Genomic DNA, 18466 nt, shown 5'->3' on the forward strand with positions numbered 1-18466 from the left:
CCACACGTGTATCAAAGCATTCAAGAGCTGAAGAGAACCAGGGCAGTTCTTCTGACTGAACTGTTCTGCTCCAGGATGTGCCTGATCCACATGGATAACCAGAGTAGGAATTCCTAAATGCCATAACATACACAGACACCAAATCATGAGCATGACCAAAGAGCCCCTAAACGAAAACTGCTACAGCTCTAGGCATGGGGGCTGGGAAAAGTTGGCAGCTGAAGCTTTCCAAGGGAGGGGGCAGGGAGAAATGGGCTGAGTATTCATTGTGAGTACTTGGAAAAATGGACTCCATGCACTCTAAAGACTCCTTTTCAGCTAAATCATAATCTGAAGGCTCAGGTTTTAAAAGCATTTATATTTTAGTTTAAGACAAACTCCTGCAACAACAAAAAAAAATGTTGGCTGCAACGTGAGACTTGGCAGAGCCACAAGGAACTGAACAGGGGTCTCCTAATGCAAAGTGTTCAGCAACCCCAGCAACCGGCACAGAGCACAACAGCAGAGCAGAGAGAAATTAGGGAGTGCAGGCAAAAAGGCAGAGACAAGAGAAGCCAGAGAGCAGAAACTCTGTGAGAGCAAAAAAACTCTCCAAGCTAGCAGGGCACTCACCTCACAGTGAACGTGCAACAGCTCAATATTGGAGCTTGAGCCTCACTGCAAATCCACTTTCAGGAGCACCATGATGAAGGGTGCATCAAAACTGCAACCCAAAAGCCGTCTCCAATTACACCTTACCCTGCCGTATCTCACCCAGGGTGGGTGTAAGAGAGTTTCATCCCAAATTGTCACATTCATTATGCAGCAGGCTGAGCAGGCATAACAATTCACGTGGGAAACTGTCCCCAGAGATTTCACCACTATCAGCTTTTAACCTGGAATGCACCAGTCACTCACACACCTACCTGTAGGTCTGCAGATTATGCTTGAAGAACCCCACTGCATCCTTCAAGGGATTAAGAAAGAAAACATATTTTGGGATCCCTAAAGCCTTCTTTATGCAAGGCAGTGAGTTTAGATAATGGTTTAGCCAAACAGGCAGAGGCTGACTCAGTTTGAATAAGCCCCTTAGGAGGTACAGTGAAATCAAATCAGAACAATTTAAGCTCAAGTTACCAAAGCCAAAGTAAAAGCACTTCAACCGAGGAAAAGAGAGTCATAATCTTTAAATTAAATTCTGAACTGATTTTGTCACACGGTTTCATACACAAGATGTAACAGGCTGCCTCTTCTGAGACACCTTAACACCGGCTTTTCCATAAAATGCAAAACTACGGCAGTAGCTCTTTACTTCCTCCTGCTCCCCAAGCTCAGAGGAGCATTTGGGATTCACCTAAAGCTTCTCAATTGGCCTCTGTGGTCTTTTATGCTGCACCTCCAGTTACCCAATTAGTGCCTTGTTAACGAACACCTGCCCTGTATTTATTCCTGGCTGTTGCAGTACTTTTAACCTGTAATGCCCAGTGGTACCTACAACCTTCTCGGAAGCTTTGTGCCCAGGCTTCAACAAGAAAAATGTTATTTATGCAAAACCAGAGTGGTTTTCAGGGCTGTTAAACACTGGCACTTTTTGCCTCTCTGTTTTTGGAGTGTTGATTGTTTTGAAAACAAGAGGGGATGGAAGCACAAAAGGAGATACTTGTCTGTGTGGGACAGATGAGTTTTGGGAGGGTGGGCCACACTCAGTGCCTTGTGTGACTGCACCCAGCAGTATTTGGCAGGAATCAGGGACTGCTGGGAGCACCAATTTTTCTGATCTTTGCAATAGGTTCTTCCTGCAAGCTTCTGATTTTCACCTGTGCCTGTTCCACCATCAAAACCACAGTTCCCCACTGCAAGGGGAGATTATATGACTCGGATCACTTCAGTGTCAGGCAGAAGGGTGTTGAACAAAAGGGGATAAATGCTCTTATTACAACAGAGAGTCATCTTTTCCAATGATCTTCTTCAGTGTAGTGGCAGGATTTCCTCGACTGAGTAAGTGTTATTCAGTAAGTTAAGGATGACAGGATTAGGGCAGAGGTTTGAAACAATAATTGCAGTTTGTTTTTCTGTAGTACCTTTCATCTGTGGAATTCACAACAATTCAATAATCCTCCTAACAGCTTTTGTAGGTAAGGAAATATTATGACTCCTGTTTTTCAGCTGAGGAAGCTGAGAGGGAATATGATGATGCAGAGAATCGTGGGCAGAGGGAGAATTGGGATTCAGCTCTTCTGACTCATTCTTTGTAGTTCTGAGAGCCTGGACACACCAGTTGGTGAGGCCACCCTGGCTCCGCGCTCCCGGGAATCTGTCAGCGGCTGCAGGGCTTTTGGATCTTCAGTGTTCACTCTTCATCTGGAAAAGGGTGAGCAGAGCCCCCAGACTGGGAAGCCAGGGGCCAGGATGTCTACAAGCCCCAAAAGGCACAGCACTGTGCTGTTTGAAGGGAAGACCGGAAAGAATTGAGCAACCCAAGACCTAAAGGATCTTGTAAGTGTTCATCTGCAAAGAGGAGTTTTCATTATGATCTGAATGGTGGTCTGGAGACAGCCAACATCCAGTGGAGGGTCCAGGGTGGATTTAAATAAAGTTCTTCCAGACTGGAAGTTCTCCAACCAGGGAAGCAGAGATGAAGGACTTCTACTGCAATGGACAGGAAGGGCATGAAGAGCCCACAAAATATTCTGTCTGACCATGATGTGTCTTACTAGGAGGGAGCAAGAAGCTTTACTTGGAGGAGCTGGAGACTGGGATACAGTGGGCTAAGATTTATATGTATGGAAAGAGGCAGAGCAAAGGCCTAAACTGTTGTGAGAGAGAAGAAAAGGGCATGACCACAGATTTGGGAATCAAAAAGAAACTGCCCAGCCAACATAGCTACGTTGGCCATAGTTAAAAATGTTCCTTTGGAAATTACCTCTGTGTGAATGGTTTTGTTGGACATTCAGTTATTGTGGAGACCCAGCACCTGCTGTGAACACAGTGGTTTGCACAGGTAAGCAAGGCAGTGAATAGTGTGTGCTACTGAGCTGGCAGTTTAAACCAACAGACACTGGAACATGCCAGACCTCAGCTGGCCAAGGGCCGAAAGGATTCCTCTGTGTTTCCTTACTTTTCCTCCTGCCCCCTCACAAAGACTGCAGAGAATGGCATAGAGATCCCCTAACCAAATAGTAACACTTTCAAACATCTTGATCTGTAAATGACAATGAGTAATAAATAGATTTCCCTAAAACTATTTCAGGGGTGTGAGTGAATTGTATTAAATTGTCCATTCACTGTGGTTGCAGCCAAAGAACAAAGCTCCTGATTCACAGAAGTGCTGAGAACCTGCTGCTCCAGTTGAAGTGGCTGGGAGAGGCAGGCTGTCATCACGTCTGGCAGTCAGAGCGTGTGTGACTCAGGCTGGGGCTCTCAAATCAGCAGCCTCTACGCATTAACTTGGCTGGGACTGGCATTGGGGGGGAATTTGTGCTGAATGATGCCTCATAGCACACTGCAGGACTCCAGCCCTGTGAGAAGTCTGACCTGCTCTTCAAAATCATGTTTCTTAACAGATCTTTACTAAAAGGGGTTTGATACATAGAGTGTTCAATGATCTTACATTGAAATGAGTTCTTCAACTTCCATAGGCTCCTCTTGCCTAGACGAAGTGTTTGTACAGATCCCTCCCAGGGCAGGATGATTCCAATCCTACCTGCTCTCCACTGGGCTAAGATTTCCTAGCTTTAAATGAACAAATGTTGGCAATGATGCAAGCAAGGCTCAGAGTGTAGTGGGGGAGGTAGAAATATCATCCTGGAAAAGGTTCAGTGTTTGTTTTTAAATCCCAGAAGAAACATATGAATGTGATGTATCTGGGATTTAGAGAAAAAAACCCACAACAGCATGTTAGGAACCACCCAGAAACAGCTCTGTGTCAGGGATCAGCTGCTCTTTAGAAGCCTAAAAGATGCAGCAGGTCTCTCCTGAGTCCTTCCTCCCTGTCTCTGGAGCAGAGTGTAACACACAGCAAGTCTGTTCTGCACTTCCTCTGTCTGCTGAGGGGCCCAAGCAAATAAAAATGCGAGCTGAGATTGCAAATTGTGCCAAAATATAAACATGGGCTCACACAGCTTGTAAGCTCCGTGTCTGATTACTCACCACTACAAGCTGGTTTGCAGCAGGCAGGTCTAAAGAGCAGGTCCAGTGTGTAGTGAAGTTCCTGGGAGCTTTTCCACAAACAATAATGTCCTTTGGATCAGCTCTGCAGCACTGGGTTAGCTCTGGCCTCGGTGCAACCTGTGACAAAATCACACGTGGTGGTCACAGCAGGAGCCACGGCTTCAGCTCCTGACACCCTGAAAGCCACCCAAAGGGACCCCAGTAGCACTGAGAGCAGCCACTTCCTTCCAATCTGAGCCACACAGGGGCTTTCCTTTCCCTTTCATCATCATGGGAAGCTGCTCTCCCACAAACACCTCAGACAGGTGTCTTTTCCAGTGTACTTGGCACGTCCCCAAGTTCAGACTGTTTGGAACCAAAGGGAATGAAAGATTCTGTGAGGGAGAAGCCTGCCAAGCCCCACGCTTTTCCAGAGAGGCAGTTTGGACAGATGTCACATCCTGCTGATCCCAGCTGTGGAAGCCTGGCCAGGGGAGCAAGAAAGACCCTCGCAGATGATTCGTAACCATCAAGTGAAATTTTATCCAAATTTTTCTCTGGGGATGTTCTGCAGTCCCAAAGAAATGTCCCTGCTTGTGCTGTCTCTGAAAGCTCCATGCTGTCAAAAACCCAGCCTGGCACGGAATCAGGTACTTGGCCAAAAGGAGTTTATCATACTTTAAACTAGTTTAAAAAAAATCCAGGACACTTAGAAGCTAAGGGGTTGTTTAGGATTACACTTAATTTGTAGTCAAGGCTACATTTTTCAGGTTCCAGGATTCAGATTAGATAAGCATTTTCATACATGCACATATATGTATTTTCTACATAGATAAATAAATGTATATGTATTTTCTACATATATAGAAAAATATCGGGCAAAAATTCCCAAAGCAGACACTGAGAGGCAAAATATGAACTTATCTCCGACATGAAAGAAACAATAACACCCCGCCACGAGAAAGTTCTATAAATAGCATTAAACTGCTGATTTGTGTTCTCCCATTTTATTTCATATTCATTTTTTAAAAGACTGAAAACTTTCACCCAAAACCATTTGGAAGAATCAGCACCAGAGACTTAACTGGATTTGTTCCCTAATATTGCTCTGGTGACTGTGCAGCTCTTCTAACTGTGTTTTAACTCCCTTAGTTTAGAAGGCAGGGCTAATTCTCCAGATTTCTGCTGCAGGATTCCAGGCTGGAGGAGAAGGGCCTTGGCTTTACTATACCACAGGTTTTTTTCATCTTTTCCTTTCTCAACTGCCACTAGAATTTTTGGAAGTGAAACATCTTCCTGTGTTAAAGGGCCAGTAAATGACACACGTCTCCTTTTCTTCCCTCTTAACTGAAAGCAGACTGCAACGTGTGGGTTCAGAAATAACCCACTGCTCTCCAGAAAAGTGCTTAAACACATGTTTAACTGTAACGGGGCTGTTTGGCCTTAATGAATTAAACACTTTCCTGAGTCAGGGCTTTTTGTGTGACCATACACTGAGAAATCCACCTCGCCTCAGATACCCTCTCACCCAGGCAAGGATTACGGTGTTAAATGGCCCAAACAAAAGCATTCGAGAGTCACAGAATCACTTAAGTTGGAAAAGACCTCCAGGATCATCGAGTCCAACCTTTGATAGATCATCACTTTGTCAATTAAACCATGGCACTGAGTGCCACATGCAGTCGCTCCTTGAACACCCCCAGGGATGGGGACTCTGCCACCTCCCAGGACAGCTCCAATGTTTAGCGTTTCCTCCTGTTCTAAAGTTTACCACCACTTTCCATGAAGAAACTCCCCCTGATGTCCAGCCTGAACCTCCCCTGGAGCAGCTTGAGGATGACTCCTCACGCCCTGTCACTACCTGCCTGGGGGAAGAGCCTGACCCCCCACCTTACCGGCATTAATACGGATATTACAGACATTGCACAGACATTATTATAGACATTATTATAGCTATTACTGCCTTGTGAATTGGCCTGCTCTCCTCACAGCCGCTTTTATCGGTGTGCATCCAAGGGGGTCAGTTGCAGACGCAGCCCAACGACACCCAACCCCCTCCAGCCGGGCTCAACGGCCCCCGAACGGCGGGAGCAGCGCCGTGGCCACCCGATCCCGGTCCGTATGTGCCCGCTTCCCACACGGGAATGTCACACCGGCACGGGCAGGGCGCTCCCCGCAGCGAGCGGGGAACAGCAGCGGGCGCTGGGGGGGGAAGCACAGAAAGCACAGGAAGGAGGGAAAAGAGAGAAGAAAAGGAAGAGAAAGAAGGGAGGGAAAAGAGGGAGGGGAGGGAAGGGGCGGGCACGACGCCACGGGGACGGACTCCGCCCGTGCGCGCATTCGCGCCGCTCTTTTGGCTCTCGGGCCGCGCCGTAGCGCTCCCGGGAGAGAGCGGCATTGTGCGGCCTCCGGCCCGCTCCGCGCAGGCGCCGTCCCGCATTCCCCGCCTGGCGGACCCGGACCCGCCGCCGCCGCCGCCGCGTCCCCCCCCTCCCCTCCCGCGGCCGCGCTCCTCCCTCGCCGCGGAGGAGGTGGCGGCCGCCCCCCTTCCCCATCCCCGTCCCCCGGTAAGTCACCGAGAGCGAGGCGGCGGCTCCTCTTCCGTCTCCTCCTCGTCTCCCGCACCGCCCGGGGCTCTCCCGCAGCGCCGTTGCCCGCGCGCGGCGCCGCCGCCTCCCCTCAGGCAGCGCGCGCGGAGCCCGCCCGCTCCCCCTCAGCCCCGGGCCCCTCCGCGCGCGCCCAGCGCGGCCCCCGCCCTCTCCCCCAACCCCCCCCCAACCGCGTGGGGACCCCTCACTTCACACCCCCCACTCCCCAAATTCGGGGTTCGCACGGGGAGCTCCCCCCCAGCCCCACCCCCACATTCCAGAGCGAGGGGAGGGCCGGGAGGGCCGGGGGGCTGTTATCGGTACCGCGTGCGTGCAGGCGGGGGATGCGCTGGGAGCCCCCCGGGCATGGAGCCCCCCGGCCCCGGGACCGATGCTGCGAGGTTTGGCAGCGCGCTGCGTGCTCGCCCGAGTTCCCAGACGAGTTCCAGATGAAAAGGAGCAGGATCGGCGTTAGGAAAGTTTATTTTCTTGTGGTGGCCCCCAGGTTGCCCGGGGAGGGCGTGGAGTGTCCGTGCGTGGAGATGGTCAGGAACAGTCTGGATGCGATCCTGTGCCATGTGCTCTGGGATGAGCCTGCTGGAGCAGATGAGCCGCTGTGCTCCTCCCTTCCAGCCTGGCCCATTCTGGGATCTCCCCACACCGAGCACAGCCGGCAGGCAACTGGTAGCGCCCTGCTCTGCACCCTCTGGGAAGGAGATGCTTGGAATGCCAGTGGATCCTGAGAGCGATCGCTCTCGTTCCCGAATGTGCTGCCACCAGCAAAAGGAGCTGCGATGTGGCAAATGCACTTAGAAGGCAAATCCTGACATTGTGAGCTGGGGGTGATTCTGTTCCTGAGCTGAAGTGTGGCTGAGCTGCAGTGGAGATTTGTTCCCTCTGCAGCATCAGCCCCCATTACAGAATCCTGGCACTGCACTCCATCAGGTCTTGTTACGGAAAGCGAGTCTGATCCAAGAGAGAGGCTGATCCAAGGCTGCTGCCAGTCAGGGGGAAGTCTTGGGTGGAGTAGGGTATGGTTTGATGCTCAGACCTTTCAGCAGGGAAATATGACACCAAAATATTTGCATTCTGAGGTGAAAGGAATCTAGTCAGGTCTTAAGCTTTGCAAATGCCGGTTATTTTTTGCATTCTTTATGATATTGTATTCTCTACCTTAGTAAATTAAAATAGAAAGGCCTTGGACTGTTCCTTCCGTCTTCCATACAAACTGCTGCATTTACCCTGTACTAAGTACTTGTTAGAAGTGTTTTGGGGTCTGTGATATGAAAACCCTGCCACACCTCAAAGCTATTGTGCTGTATTTCTGTTTGGAAAAAGCTTTCCAAGAAGTGATCAAAGGCCGTGGCTTGAGTTCTTGGTCTTGTACATAAGTAGGTCTGAAGGCCTAAAATACTGCTGTATTGCTCAACAGATAATAAATAGGGGTTTTCATACTGGTTTCTGGCAACCTGCACTTCGACCAATCTCACTTTTGTGCATGCTGAGAATCTTTTTGACAGCTAATGAGAATATTTTGTTTTTCTTCCAGGTTTTCCTTTCAGCGCGGTTCTCCTCTCGGTGGCAAGAGCTGCCTTTTGAAGCAGCACATTCATTCTCTCCTTCAAGCACCCATAAGTCTCATTTGCCAGCTCCAGAACCATGGCAACAGAAGAAAAGAAGCCAGATGCAGAATCCACCAAAACACAATCTACTCCTTCCTCCTCGACCAATCAGAGCAAGGTGTGTGTGGGGCTCCAAAAAATATCCCTGTAAAAACACCTGGAACTACCTCAACACTGAGCAGCCAGGCCAGAATCAGGGATTTGGATTCTCCTGCAGATTAAGATCTTTTCCATGTGTCTGCTTCTGCTGGTGTCTTATGCTGAGGGTTTTATGGGAAAAGGGGATGGAGTGCAGGCTCTGCTGTAATGCTAAGGGGTTTGGGGAAGTTCTCACTAGTGAAATACTTCTTGTCATTTTGAGCATGACAAAGGCTGGCTGTTTGTATCCTTGGAATGCCTGGAGGTGGCTGGAGAATTGCTGAATCTGTAGTTGTGGAGTGGGGAAACAATTATTCAGGTTCTTTAAAGCCTGAAGGTGTTCAAAGGAGGTATTATTGTCTAACCATGAAGCTTTTTCAAAGAGTGGAAAAGGGCAGAAGTGGGATTTTAGGGGCATGGAGGAATTGGTCCGTGGTTTAATTCATGATCAGGGCAAAAATGCAAACACTTAAAAGCACTGCACAGATCAATATCGAGAGTGTTACTTGGAAGTGCCAGGCACTTTGTGGCTGGGCTGTTGGATTATTCTCACCTGTTTGTTACTGCCTTGGATGAAATTCATCTCAAGGGTGACTTGGTGTTGTGCTTGAAACAGTCAGGCCCCAGACTGAAAGGTTGGTTGGTTGGTTTGGGTGTTTTTTGGAGGGGAATGGGAATGTGAACGCTGGAATCTTCGTTAGGGTGAACACCCATGTGGTCCATTCCTCTGTACTGATCAGAGCTGGCCACTGAGGTACTAAATTTGGAATTTAACTCATTTATACGTACTTTTTTCTTACAGCCTGCCCCAGTAAAGCCAAACTATGCTCTCAAGTTCACGTTAGCAGGACACACAAAGGCAGTGTCATCAGTCAAGTTTAGTCCTAACGGAGAGTGGCTTGCCAGCTCCTGTAAGTATTGCTTGCTTTTATCTCATTTCGAACACAAATGTGGGCCTTGCAGAAGGGCCTGTCTGCAGTGCTACCTCCATCAGGGACAGGAGGGGTGTCAAGTCACAGTTTTTCTTAAAAGAGTGATACCAAAGCTGTCACTGAGATAATTTAATTTCTGTTACTTTGAGTACTGGGTCTTTGCATTGCCAGGAGAACCCTCACCTGTTCAGCTTTCTTTACTGAGCAAATGGGCAAAAACCAATGCAGGGTTCTTTCCTTGTGCTTTTCTGTATCACTAACAGCTTAAGCTTGTAAATTAAACTTTGTGTACAGTATCTGCAGGCCAAACTTTCCTCTGGGAAATGCGGAAAGTGCTCCTGGGCTGCAGAGTTGGACACACAGGGCTGGCCAGTGCTCTGTGCTGTGTGTCTGTGGTGGTTGGCAGTCAGAGGCTTTGATTACTCCAGTGAAGTGCAGAAGGTTGTTATAGATAATGTTTCACTTCTTGCTCTCTTAAGTGATAGAACAAGTCCCCTTCCTGCCAGCTTTGGTATTTCATAAGAGTTTTTTTGGTCTTCAGCACTTCCTGATAGCTTTGCCTTGAAAATGTGTTTCTGTGACTGTCAGTGATCCAGGGAGGATCCATGTGTAAGGAAAGGCCAGTTGGAAATTGTTGACTGTGATGGTGATGGCCACTGGAACATCTTCCAGACGTGGGAATTAACTTGGGGCTTAACTGCAAACAGACTCAATAGGATCAGTGTGCTGTGCCTTATAAATGGTTACAGTGTCCCCATCAGAGTCCCCCTCCCCTCTCCCCTGAACATGTTTTCCAAACTCTGTATCTGGCAAACGCCAACTTTTTCTCTGGCTTGTTTTGCAAGTTACCATGGATAATATGTTTGGGTTTCTGCAGGCATTCATTCAGTCCAGCTTGTGGTGTAATTATTGTTCTTTTTGGGGCAAAAGCCTTTCAAGCATTCCCGTGGACCAGCACTACTTTTACAACTAGCAATCTAAAACAAAAGTAGAAACCCAAGTTGTCATGAGAGAAACTAAAGCTGCTGGAGTCTCTCTGCATTCCAGGCAGCTTATGTAACCTCAGCTGCTGCAGAGTGCTGTGTAGGAAGCTGTTCTTCACCAGTTCCATATCACCTTCTTCCCTGAGGTCTGCCTGGGGAGGGAGAACTGCCCAGGGTCTGCAGAGACACAGTGAACTTATTTCCTTCCACCTGGAAGGGACAGCTCTGCTAGTGCTGTTAATTAATCTCTGAACTGGCACATTCTTTTCCAGCTGCTGACAAACTCATTAAAATTTGGGGAGCGTATGATGGCAAGTTTGAGAAAACAATATCTGGTCATAAGCTGGTAAGTACCAGGTGATTACTGTGGGAATTTACCTGGGAAGAATTTTGCTTTCTTTTTCCTAATTCAGAAATTTCCATTCTTGGTTAGTTTTACTTGTGCAGAAGGTGTGTTCTTCAGTCTTACTTTGTAGTTTTTTGTTTATACAGCCCAGTGCAACAGCCTGGAATTGCTGGAGTAATATTGGGGCAGGCTGGGAATATGGGTGGAGTGCAAGCTGATGATGGAACACCTGCATTCCCACTGCCCAGCCAGCTTGCTGTGTCCCTGCATTTCAGGAGAACCCACCTCAGACACAGGGCAGAACATTCTTGGGTGAAAATCCCTATGAATTCTGACACTGTATCCTGTTCCATCTTTCCTTTGTATAAGGAACAAAACACTTGCCTTTTAAGGAAATTAAATTTTTCTTGTGGGTTTGCCTACATAAACACAACACTTACTCATTCTGCAAAGTTCTAAAGAAAACAAAAGACTCCCAAGCCCTTTGGTTTTCTTTTTTTTTAAAGTTTCTTCCGTGCTGAAGTTTCATGAGCAAAAATGAAGATTTATCAAAAGAAAAGCCACTGGAATATTCTCCAGCCTCTGGGGACTTGGACTGTAAAGAGCAGCCATTTGTCATGAAGAAAAGCCACTTACTCAGATTAATTTATTAACATTCTATTTAGGAATTCTAACAGAGGGGTTTGGTGGCCACAGTAAGAACTGTGTGAACAAGCTGCTGATGTTCTCAGAGTCTGTGGCTCAGCTTAAAATGAACACGTGCCAGATGAGCTCTTAGCCCAGCGAAATCATTGAATTCCTGACTCTCAGTGCTGAATTTTCATTCAAGCTTCAGCTGGGAATGTAATCTGCAGTCTGGTTTTTCCACTTTTCTGTGTGGCTGAACAAACAGAGCTGAGAAGAGAATTGTTTTCCTTTTGTTTTAGGGGATCTCTGATGTTGCTTGGTCATCAGATTCCAACCTCCTTGTCTCTGCCTCCGATGATAAAACTCTCAAAATATGGGATGTAAGCTCGGTAAGGGCAGGAATTATTATTTATTTACCTTCCTTTTCTCCTATATTGGCTTCTTGTTCCTGCTTCGTGTTCCTGCTTATAACAAGCTGGTGAATGGGCTGTGAGGATGAATGAATTGTGCTGTCTGCTCTTGGAAAGAGTGGAATGCTTGTGGGTACCACGAGGAGCCTGTTTAGTGCTCTGAGAGAGCACTAAAGCCTGATGATGGAGATAGAACCACAGCAAAAAGCCTCTCACATGAAACCTTTTTGTACCATAGCCACACTTATTTCTGCTTTTTCCCCCTTTCTCTGATGACAGAGAGGACTGGATAATTTTGGTTGAGTTTTGATTAGGGGTATTAAATTGTTTGGATCCTCCTGAGCTGCCCAAACAGTTTGCACCTTGTCTGCAATCATGAAAAATGTTTCTTTCTTTCCTGTTTTGTTGCAGCTGGCCCTCTGCCCATCTGAATCTGGGGTTAGAGATGGTTTCTTTCTGTGCTGCACAGTGATTAACCTTAATGTGGTCTCTCTGGATGCTTTTATGGTGCTGGGTGATGCTATGTATTTAACTCTGCTGAATTTTATTTCAGGGTAAGTGCTTAAAGACATTGAAAGGGCACAGTAACTACGTTTTCTGCTGCAATTTCAACCCTCAGTCAAACCTCATCGTTTCTGGCTCGGTGAGTGATTTTATGTTTTTTTTTCCTTTGTGGGAAGCAAGCACTGCACACTCTGTCACTCGTCACTAAAGGGACAGACAGGTTCTTTAGGGATCCTTGGCAGAATGATGATGGCATTAAATCATGGTTACAATTACAGCTTTATTTTCTTAACAGATTATTATGATTAGTGTAGCATGCTAATTTATGATTAGAGTGACACAGAATTTCTGCAAGCAGGATTGATGTAGTACAATTTATAAGTAGTGAATACAGAATTCATAATACAACTTATGGTTTCTAATCACCTGGATTCTGACTTACCTAAAGGATGACTTCTAATCACCTCTCCCTCTGCAGATTGGGTCAGATCATGGTTTGAAAACAGTATTAAATGAAAGAATATGAATCACACAGTCTGTTTCAATTGTGTTTTCCCTCACAAACACAGCTTGTAGTCAGGTGAGCTGTGCATCACCCCTGCTGTGCTTGCTTGGGGAAAAGCCCTTAATCCATCCTCAGCGTGCAGGTGTCCTACACGGAGACAAGGAATTCAGGGAGGTGTTCCCAGACTGCTGGTTGTGTCCTGGGCTTTCTGACCCAGCTGGGACAAGGCTCATGCTGTAGCCAAGCTATACCACCCTGAATGCCTCAAACAGGTGCTTCACCAAACCCCCTTGTGCCTCTTTTCCCTCTCCAGTTTGACGAAAGCGTGAGGATATGGGATGTGAAAACAGGGAAGTGCCTCAAGACGTTGCCTGCTCACTCTGACCCAGTTTCAGCTGTAAGTCCCTCCTGATCAGTGAACACTAAAAGGCTTGTTTTGTTTAGCAGAGCTCCTCTCCTGTCCCTGTTGAGGAGAGGGTTTGTGCTCTGTTACCAAACCAGCCTTACACAGCGTCCAGGCTGCGCTGTGGTTGTTGCTGGTTTGCTCAGTGGGAATGAAATGAGTGGTGCTTTCTCTAAGATCAGTGTGGGTTTTGGTCCTGGGTGTAGATGTGAATAGAGCAGAGGTGTGCCAGTCATGCCTGAGTGTCATTCTGGGACACAGATTTGTGGCACTTGATGCTCAGAGAGCAATCAGTGTTTCCCTTGTTTTAAATCTCATTTAATAGGAGAAACGAGCTTGGAATACGCCAATATCCATTGGGATTAAGGAAAACCAGAAGGTGTTTAACTCTTAATGTCTTTAAAATGAAGAACACTGAGAAAAATCTGAGCCTCATGAGCTGTGGCTGTTCTAACATGGTTGTTCTGCCATGTGTAATAGATATTTCACACTTAATGTCTCTTAATAGTAATAATTCTTTAAAATAGCAGAAAAATGACCTTAAAACATAAAAGGGGCTATATGAGAGGTTCTATTCCATGCCCTTACAATAATAAGGTTCTGTCCCAGGTTTGATACTGCTAATGCTGTCTGAACAGTGTCTGTGTGGTGATATGTCCTTGGCTTCTGAAGAAACTTGTATTCCACATCAGAAGTGGAAAATAAGGAGCTTAAACATTTGAACTTTATGAGCATCCGTAAAGTTATTAGTTTTGATAATTAATATCAATATTATTGCAGGTGCATTTTAATCGTGATGGATCCCTGATAGTGTCAAGTAGCTATGATGGACTCTGGTAAGTGGTTATTTCTTGTCTGCATCACTCTTCACACCTTTTGCATTCTAAAAATACTTTTAAAAAAAAAAAAAAAAAAGCCTTATATTTGTAATGTTAAAATGGTAACAAACACTTCAAACCCAATAATAATGATTTTTGTGTGCTTTTAACAGTCGAATCTGGGATACAGCATCAGGCCAGTGCTTGAAAACACTGATTGGTAAGCAGAAACATTTCTTGTCTGGGCTCTATTTATAAAACAGATACTTTGTGTTTCAGTGAAACTGTTAAAAACGAATGTGAAAAGAAATGCTGTCAGTGAGACAACAGAGCTGTGCACTTTGTAACACTGCTTTTAATTTTGCTGTAGATGATGATAACCCTCCTGTGTCTTTTGTGAAGTTCTCACCAAACGGCAAATACATATTAGCTGCAACTTTGGACAAGTAAGTATTAAAAAAAAAGGAGAAAGCCACACAGAATTTAAATTTGGAGTATCAGATGATGCTTTATTTTGCTCTTTGGCTGCCATAGTAATGATAATACATGACTTCATATATAGTGTATTTTATGGAGGAGAATATGAATGGCATGGCAGTAAAATTGATACTTTGGGGTTAACTAACCCTGCATTCCAAAGCCAGGCTAAAATGATCCATGTAGATTTTTGGAACTCTGGTATGGAGAAACTTTTTTTCTGCTGCTAGGAACTTTTCAGATGGAAAAAAAAAACAAAACCAAAACACCCACCCAAGAACTAAAATCTTTGTTTTTCTTTTGTTTTCCAGCACTCTTAAACTTTGGGACTACAGCAAAGGAAAAGTAATTAATTCTCTCTCTCTCTATGTAGACTTAACTAAGCTTTAAGAAAACTTGGATTTTACATGTGATTTTTAAACTTAACCTATGAGTACTACAGAAAAAAAAAGTGTTAATAGCCCTTTAGTGGAGAGGACAAACCTTTAGCAGGGCCTGTTGAAACAGGAGAAGGGGTAATGGTTTTAAAATAAAAGAGGGTGGATTCAGATTAGAAAGTTTCCTGTGAGGGTGGGCAGGCCCTGGCACAGGGTGCCCAGAGAAGCTGTGGCTGCCCCTGGATCCCTGGCAGTGCCCAAGGCCAGGTTGGATGGGGCTTGGAGCAGCCTGGGACAGTGGGAGGTGTCCCTGCCCGTGGCAGACCTTCAAAGGTTCCTTCAAACTGAAACCATTCTGTGATTCTCTGACTAAAAATCTCTTTGAAAAGAAAAAAAATGAGAATACTTGCCTTCTGCATAGCCCTGAGACATCAAGTACAGCAATATTTCTGCATTTTTCTCTTCATGAGCAATAAATTGCCTTTGATCTCTTTCACTGTTGTAATGGGACAAATGCAGGGCTTTGTTTTGTGTTCTAGGGCAGAGCTGCCCTCTGCATGCTCCAGATCAGTTGGCAGGGTGGGAAACACAGGCAGATATGTTTAGTCTTTTCTTCCCAGAGAGTTTGTCCTTGACTGAGAAAACTCCCTCCCAGCTGCATTCATGTGGCTCTTCCCTTGCAGTGCCTGAAGACATACACAGGACACAAAAATGAGAAGTACTGCATATTTGCCAATTTCTCTGTCACTGGTGGAAAGGTTGGTGTTGATTTGATTATTTCTTTTTACTAATGTGCAGTTTTCACTGCTTCTCTCTGTAGATAAAAAGAAGATTTTGGGGCTGGAAACCTCCTTTGGTGGGTGCTGGTTCACAGGTTTCTCTGTCTCTAGGTGGGCCCACTGTCCCATTGCAGATTTCCTGACTTTTCCTCCTCCCTCCTTTCCCATGATAACAATGAAATGTTTATTGAGAAATAGCACTTGGATATGGCTCAGAAAGATTCAGATAATTGTGTTTTCTCTCTGCCCCTCCAGTGGATCGTGTCTGGTTCAGAAGACAACCTGGTTTATATTTGGAACCTTCAGACAAAAGAGATTGTACAGAAACTACAAGGACACACAGGTGAGGGAAGGATCTTGTTTTTATTGAAGTAATATCCCTCATATCAGGCTGAGTGAGGGCTTAGCCTGAGTATTTTCTCTCTGATACTCAGTTTTGACTGTCAGACCCATAAAGCCTTGACTGGCTGAAGCTTAATTGAACCCTGGGAGTTCGCTCCTTTTCATGAAGGATGTTTTTATGGGCACTGAAAATGTTTTATTCTCCAGCAGTGAGAACTTTGACATCAGCTTACAAAAGAGATTTGCTTGAGCACAGAACTGGTCAAGATATCTAAGTGTCTCATAACATCAGTGACTCTGAATGGTCTGTTAACACCTTCCAGAGCTCAGCTCCGAAGGATAAGCATTGATGTGGACTGGAAACGTCTGTACATGTGCCTGGCCTTGAGCCATGAGCTGTCACCTGATGGGTACTTCAGTCTGAGTCCTGTAAAAGAGCAGAGTTTTAGCTGAAATCTCGGCGTGCTCAGTCCTTTGCATTGGGCTGCATCCAGTGATTTGGGCTGGATTCCAGTGATTTGGAGTGTAAGGAGGGCAGTGGCAGCAGGGTTTCATTTTCAAGCTCTGAAGATGAAATGTTACCTAAGAATTGTTGGAAGTATGACAAAAAAACTGACCTGGGTTTTGATTCAGCCATGTCTGACATGATCTGATAAAAGTAAGAACTTGAATCTAGAGAATTCCCACATTTTGGAACTTGTCAAGCACTTTCCTCCTACCCTCAATTCTTTCCTGCTTGTATTTCCTCTCACAGAGGAGCAACAGTTGTAAGATATTTACAAATAACACGTTTAATTCTGCTGCAGGGAAATAATAACTTGGCTTTGCTGTTTTAAAACACAGTTGCTAATTTTCAGGCATGCCTGCTATGAACCAGATTTAAATAATTCTATTTTTCTATCCTTTCTTTTTGCTCAGATGTTGTCATCTCCACAGCCTGTCACCCAACAGAAAACATCATCGCGTCAGCGGCACTAGAAAACGACAAAACAATTAAACTGTGGAAGAGTGACTGTTAAACGTTCAAGGATTGCTTTAGAGACTGTCAGGAAAAACAAAATAAAATGTTTTTAAAAAAATTATTAAAAAAAAAAAACACCCATAAATCCAGTTTGGCAGGAAACCCGAAGAATATTTGATGAAGTGGTTTCTGTTAGTCGTGGCCCAAAGAAAACGTCTTAGCTCTGCTAGAGCTGGGCAACGTGGTGGAAAAAAAAAAAAAGATGCAGTGTCTCCTTTTCTTGCCTAATGTTTTGGCAGACAAATGGATGATTCTGATGTCGGGTCAGAAGTCTTGGACACCCCAAAGATACTGTATTTTCTGATGGCATTGCTTCTGGGCACTGTTGCTGCTTAAGGAAGAGCTGCCAGTCTACTTTGTACCAGTAAGTTAAGTCACAAGCCTAGAGATGTGTGGAATTTTTTTAAATATGTCTAATTTTTTTTTTTTAAATTTTTAAATTTTTTTTTCCAGAATGTAGGTTCTAGTCTCTTGGGAAGTTTCTGTATTGTTTTAAATAGGAGTACTGCATCTTTAAGGGTGCTTCATTTTAAACACTCAGCTCAAACTTTGTGACCAAATAAAAACCATGCAGTTCCAGATTTCCCTCTTCCTGCCCCTGACTTGACTCCTGTGGTGGAATCTCTTTACCTTCTGTATAGTTGCTTACCTCTTGTTACGTGTGTTTAATAGATGCTGTTCTAGAGCAAAGTTACAGTTCTTCTGTTAACCATTAAAATGAATCCTGCTTGTAGTTGTTCTCAGCATATTTTAATTTTTTTTTTTTTTGCCTCTTCTGGTTCTAAAGCCAACTCACAGAACACTGTAAAGTTATTTCAATGTAAAAAGAAACGAACCCAGACTTTTTGTATCTTGGCAATCCATGGTATGAAGCTGTATTGCAAATGGCATGACTCTGTATCTATCTCAGCATTGGTATTTCTTTCCCTTTTTGTCATATCCATGTGGTATTTACACATCCAGAAAAAATACCATGTGCCATAATAAAAAGGTGGGATTTTATGTGTATGTTTGTGGTTACGAGTGTGCTCATGTGAAGTGTCCGTGTCCATGGAAGCTTCCCTTAAAAATATTTTTAGGGGGAAATGTTTTCTGTAGCAGCTCCATCCAGTGAAGGAGGATGAGGAGCAGCAGTGTGGAGAAAAAGAGGAACACGAGTCCACATTTGTTTCATGAAGGTAAAAGGATCGAGCTGAAGGTGTCCTCAGCAGAGACAACATTGTTACACCCCCTCCCAGAGAGCTTTAGCCTTGCAGGATGGGCAGGGGTCCAGGATTTACCTTGTGCCAGTTAAGAAATGCAAGTTTTATTGCACCCACAGGGTTCTGCTGCAAGGGGATGTTTTGCTCCTGGTGAAGCAAAACCCATTTTTTTGATATTGACCTCGTGTGCTTGGTAATAACAGAAAATCAATTACAGTCCAGACCTCTGGAGTGCTGCTCTGAGGCTGCCTTGCTTTGAAACCC

The 18466-nt window shown here is 45.3% G+C and overlaps 2 protein-coding genes across 2 annotated transcripts in view; one reads left to right on the forward strand and one right to left on the reverse strand.

Annotated features, from left to right (window-relative positions):
- BRD3 (bromodomain containing 3) overlaps positions 1–4266 on the reverse strand; it is a 41793-nt gene extending 37527 nt beyond the window's left edge. The window contains exon 1 of the mRNA XM_042052102.1: positions 4129–4266. The gene's annotated coding sequence lies outside the window, so the exon portion shown is untranslated. The remainder of the gene's footprint in view (positions 1–4128) is intronic.
- A 2336-nt stretch (positions 4267–6602) lies between these two features.
- On the forward strand, positions 6603–18008 carry WDR5 (WD repeat domain 5). The gene is made up of 14 exons (XM_042052104.1): positions 6603–6695; positions 8266–8456; positions 9279–9387; positions 10664–10737; positions 11664–11753; positions 12328–12417; positions 13097–13180; positions 13967–14022; positions 14178–14224; positions 14375–14450; positions 14793–14826; positions 15542–15616; positions 15893–15980; positions 16898–18008. The coding sequence occupies exons 2-14, from the start codon at positions 8376–8378 to the stop codon at positions 16996–16998; spliced, it is 1005 nt and encodes a 334-aa protein (XP_041908038.1). The 5' UTR covers positions 6603–6695; positions 8266–8375; the 3' UTR covers positions 16999–18008.
- The last annotated feature ends 458 nt before the right edge of the window (positions 18009–18466 follow it).

The sequence above is a fragment of the Corvus kubaryi genome, unplaced genomic scaffold, assembly GCF_017639235.1.
Source record: "Corvus kubaryi isolate FWS band 111438036 unplaced genomic scaffold, C.kubaryi_AGA036_p1.0 78, whole genome shotgun sequence".
Lineage (NCBI taxonomy): Eukaryota > Metazoa > Chordata > Aves > Passeriformes > Corvidae > Corvus > Corvus kubaryi.

Excerpts from the sequence above, each read along its gene's own strand:
- WDR5 (XM_042052104.1), top strand. The coding sequence starts at position 8,376 with ATGGCAACAGAAGAAAAGAAGCCAGATGCAGAATCCACCAAAACACAA. Across the intron at positions 8,457-9,278 it reads CCTCGACCAATCAGAGCAAG|CCTGCCCCAGTAAAGCCAAA; the intron begins GTGTGTGTGGGG and ends TTTTTCTTACAG. Across the intron at positions 15,981-16,897 it reads GAAACTACAAGGACACACAG|ATGTTGTCATCTCCACAGCC; the intron begins GTGAGGGAAGGA and ends CTTTTTGCTCAG.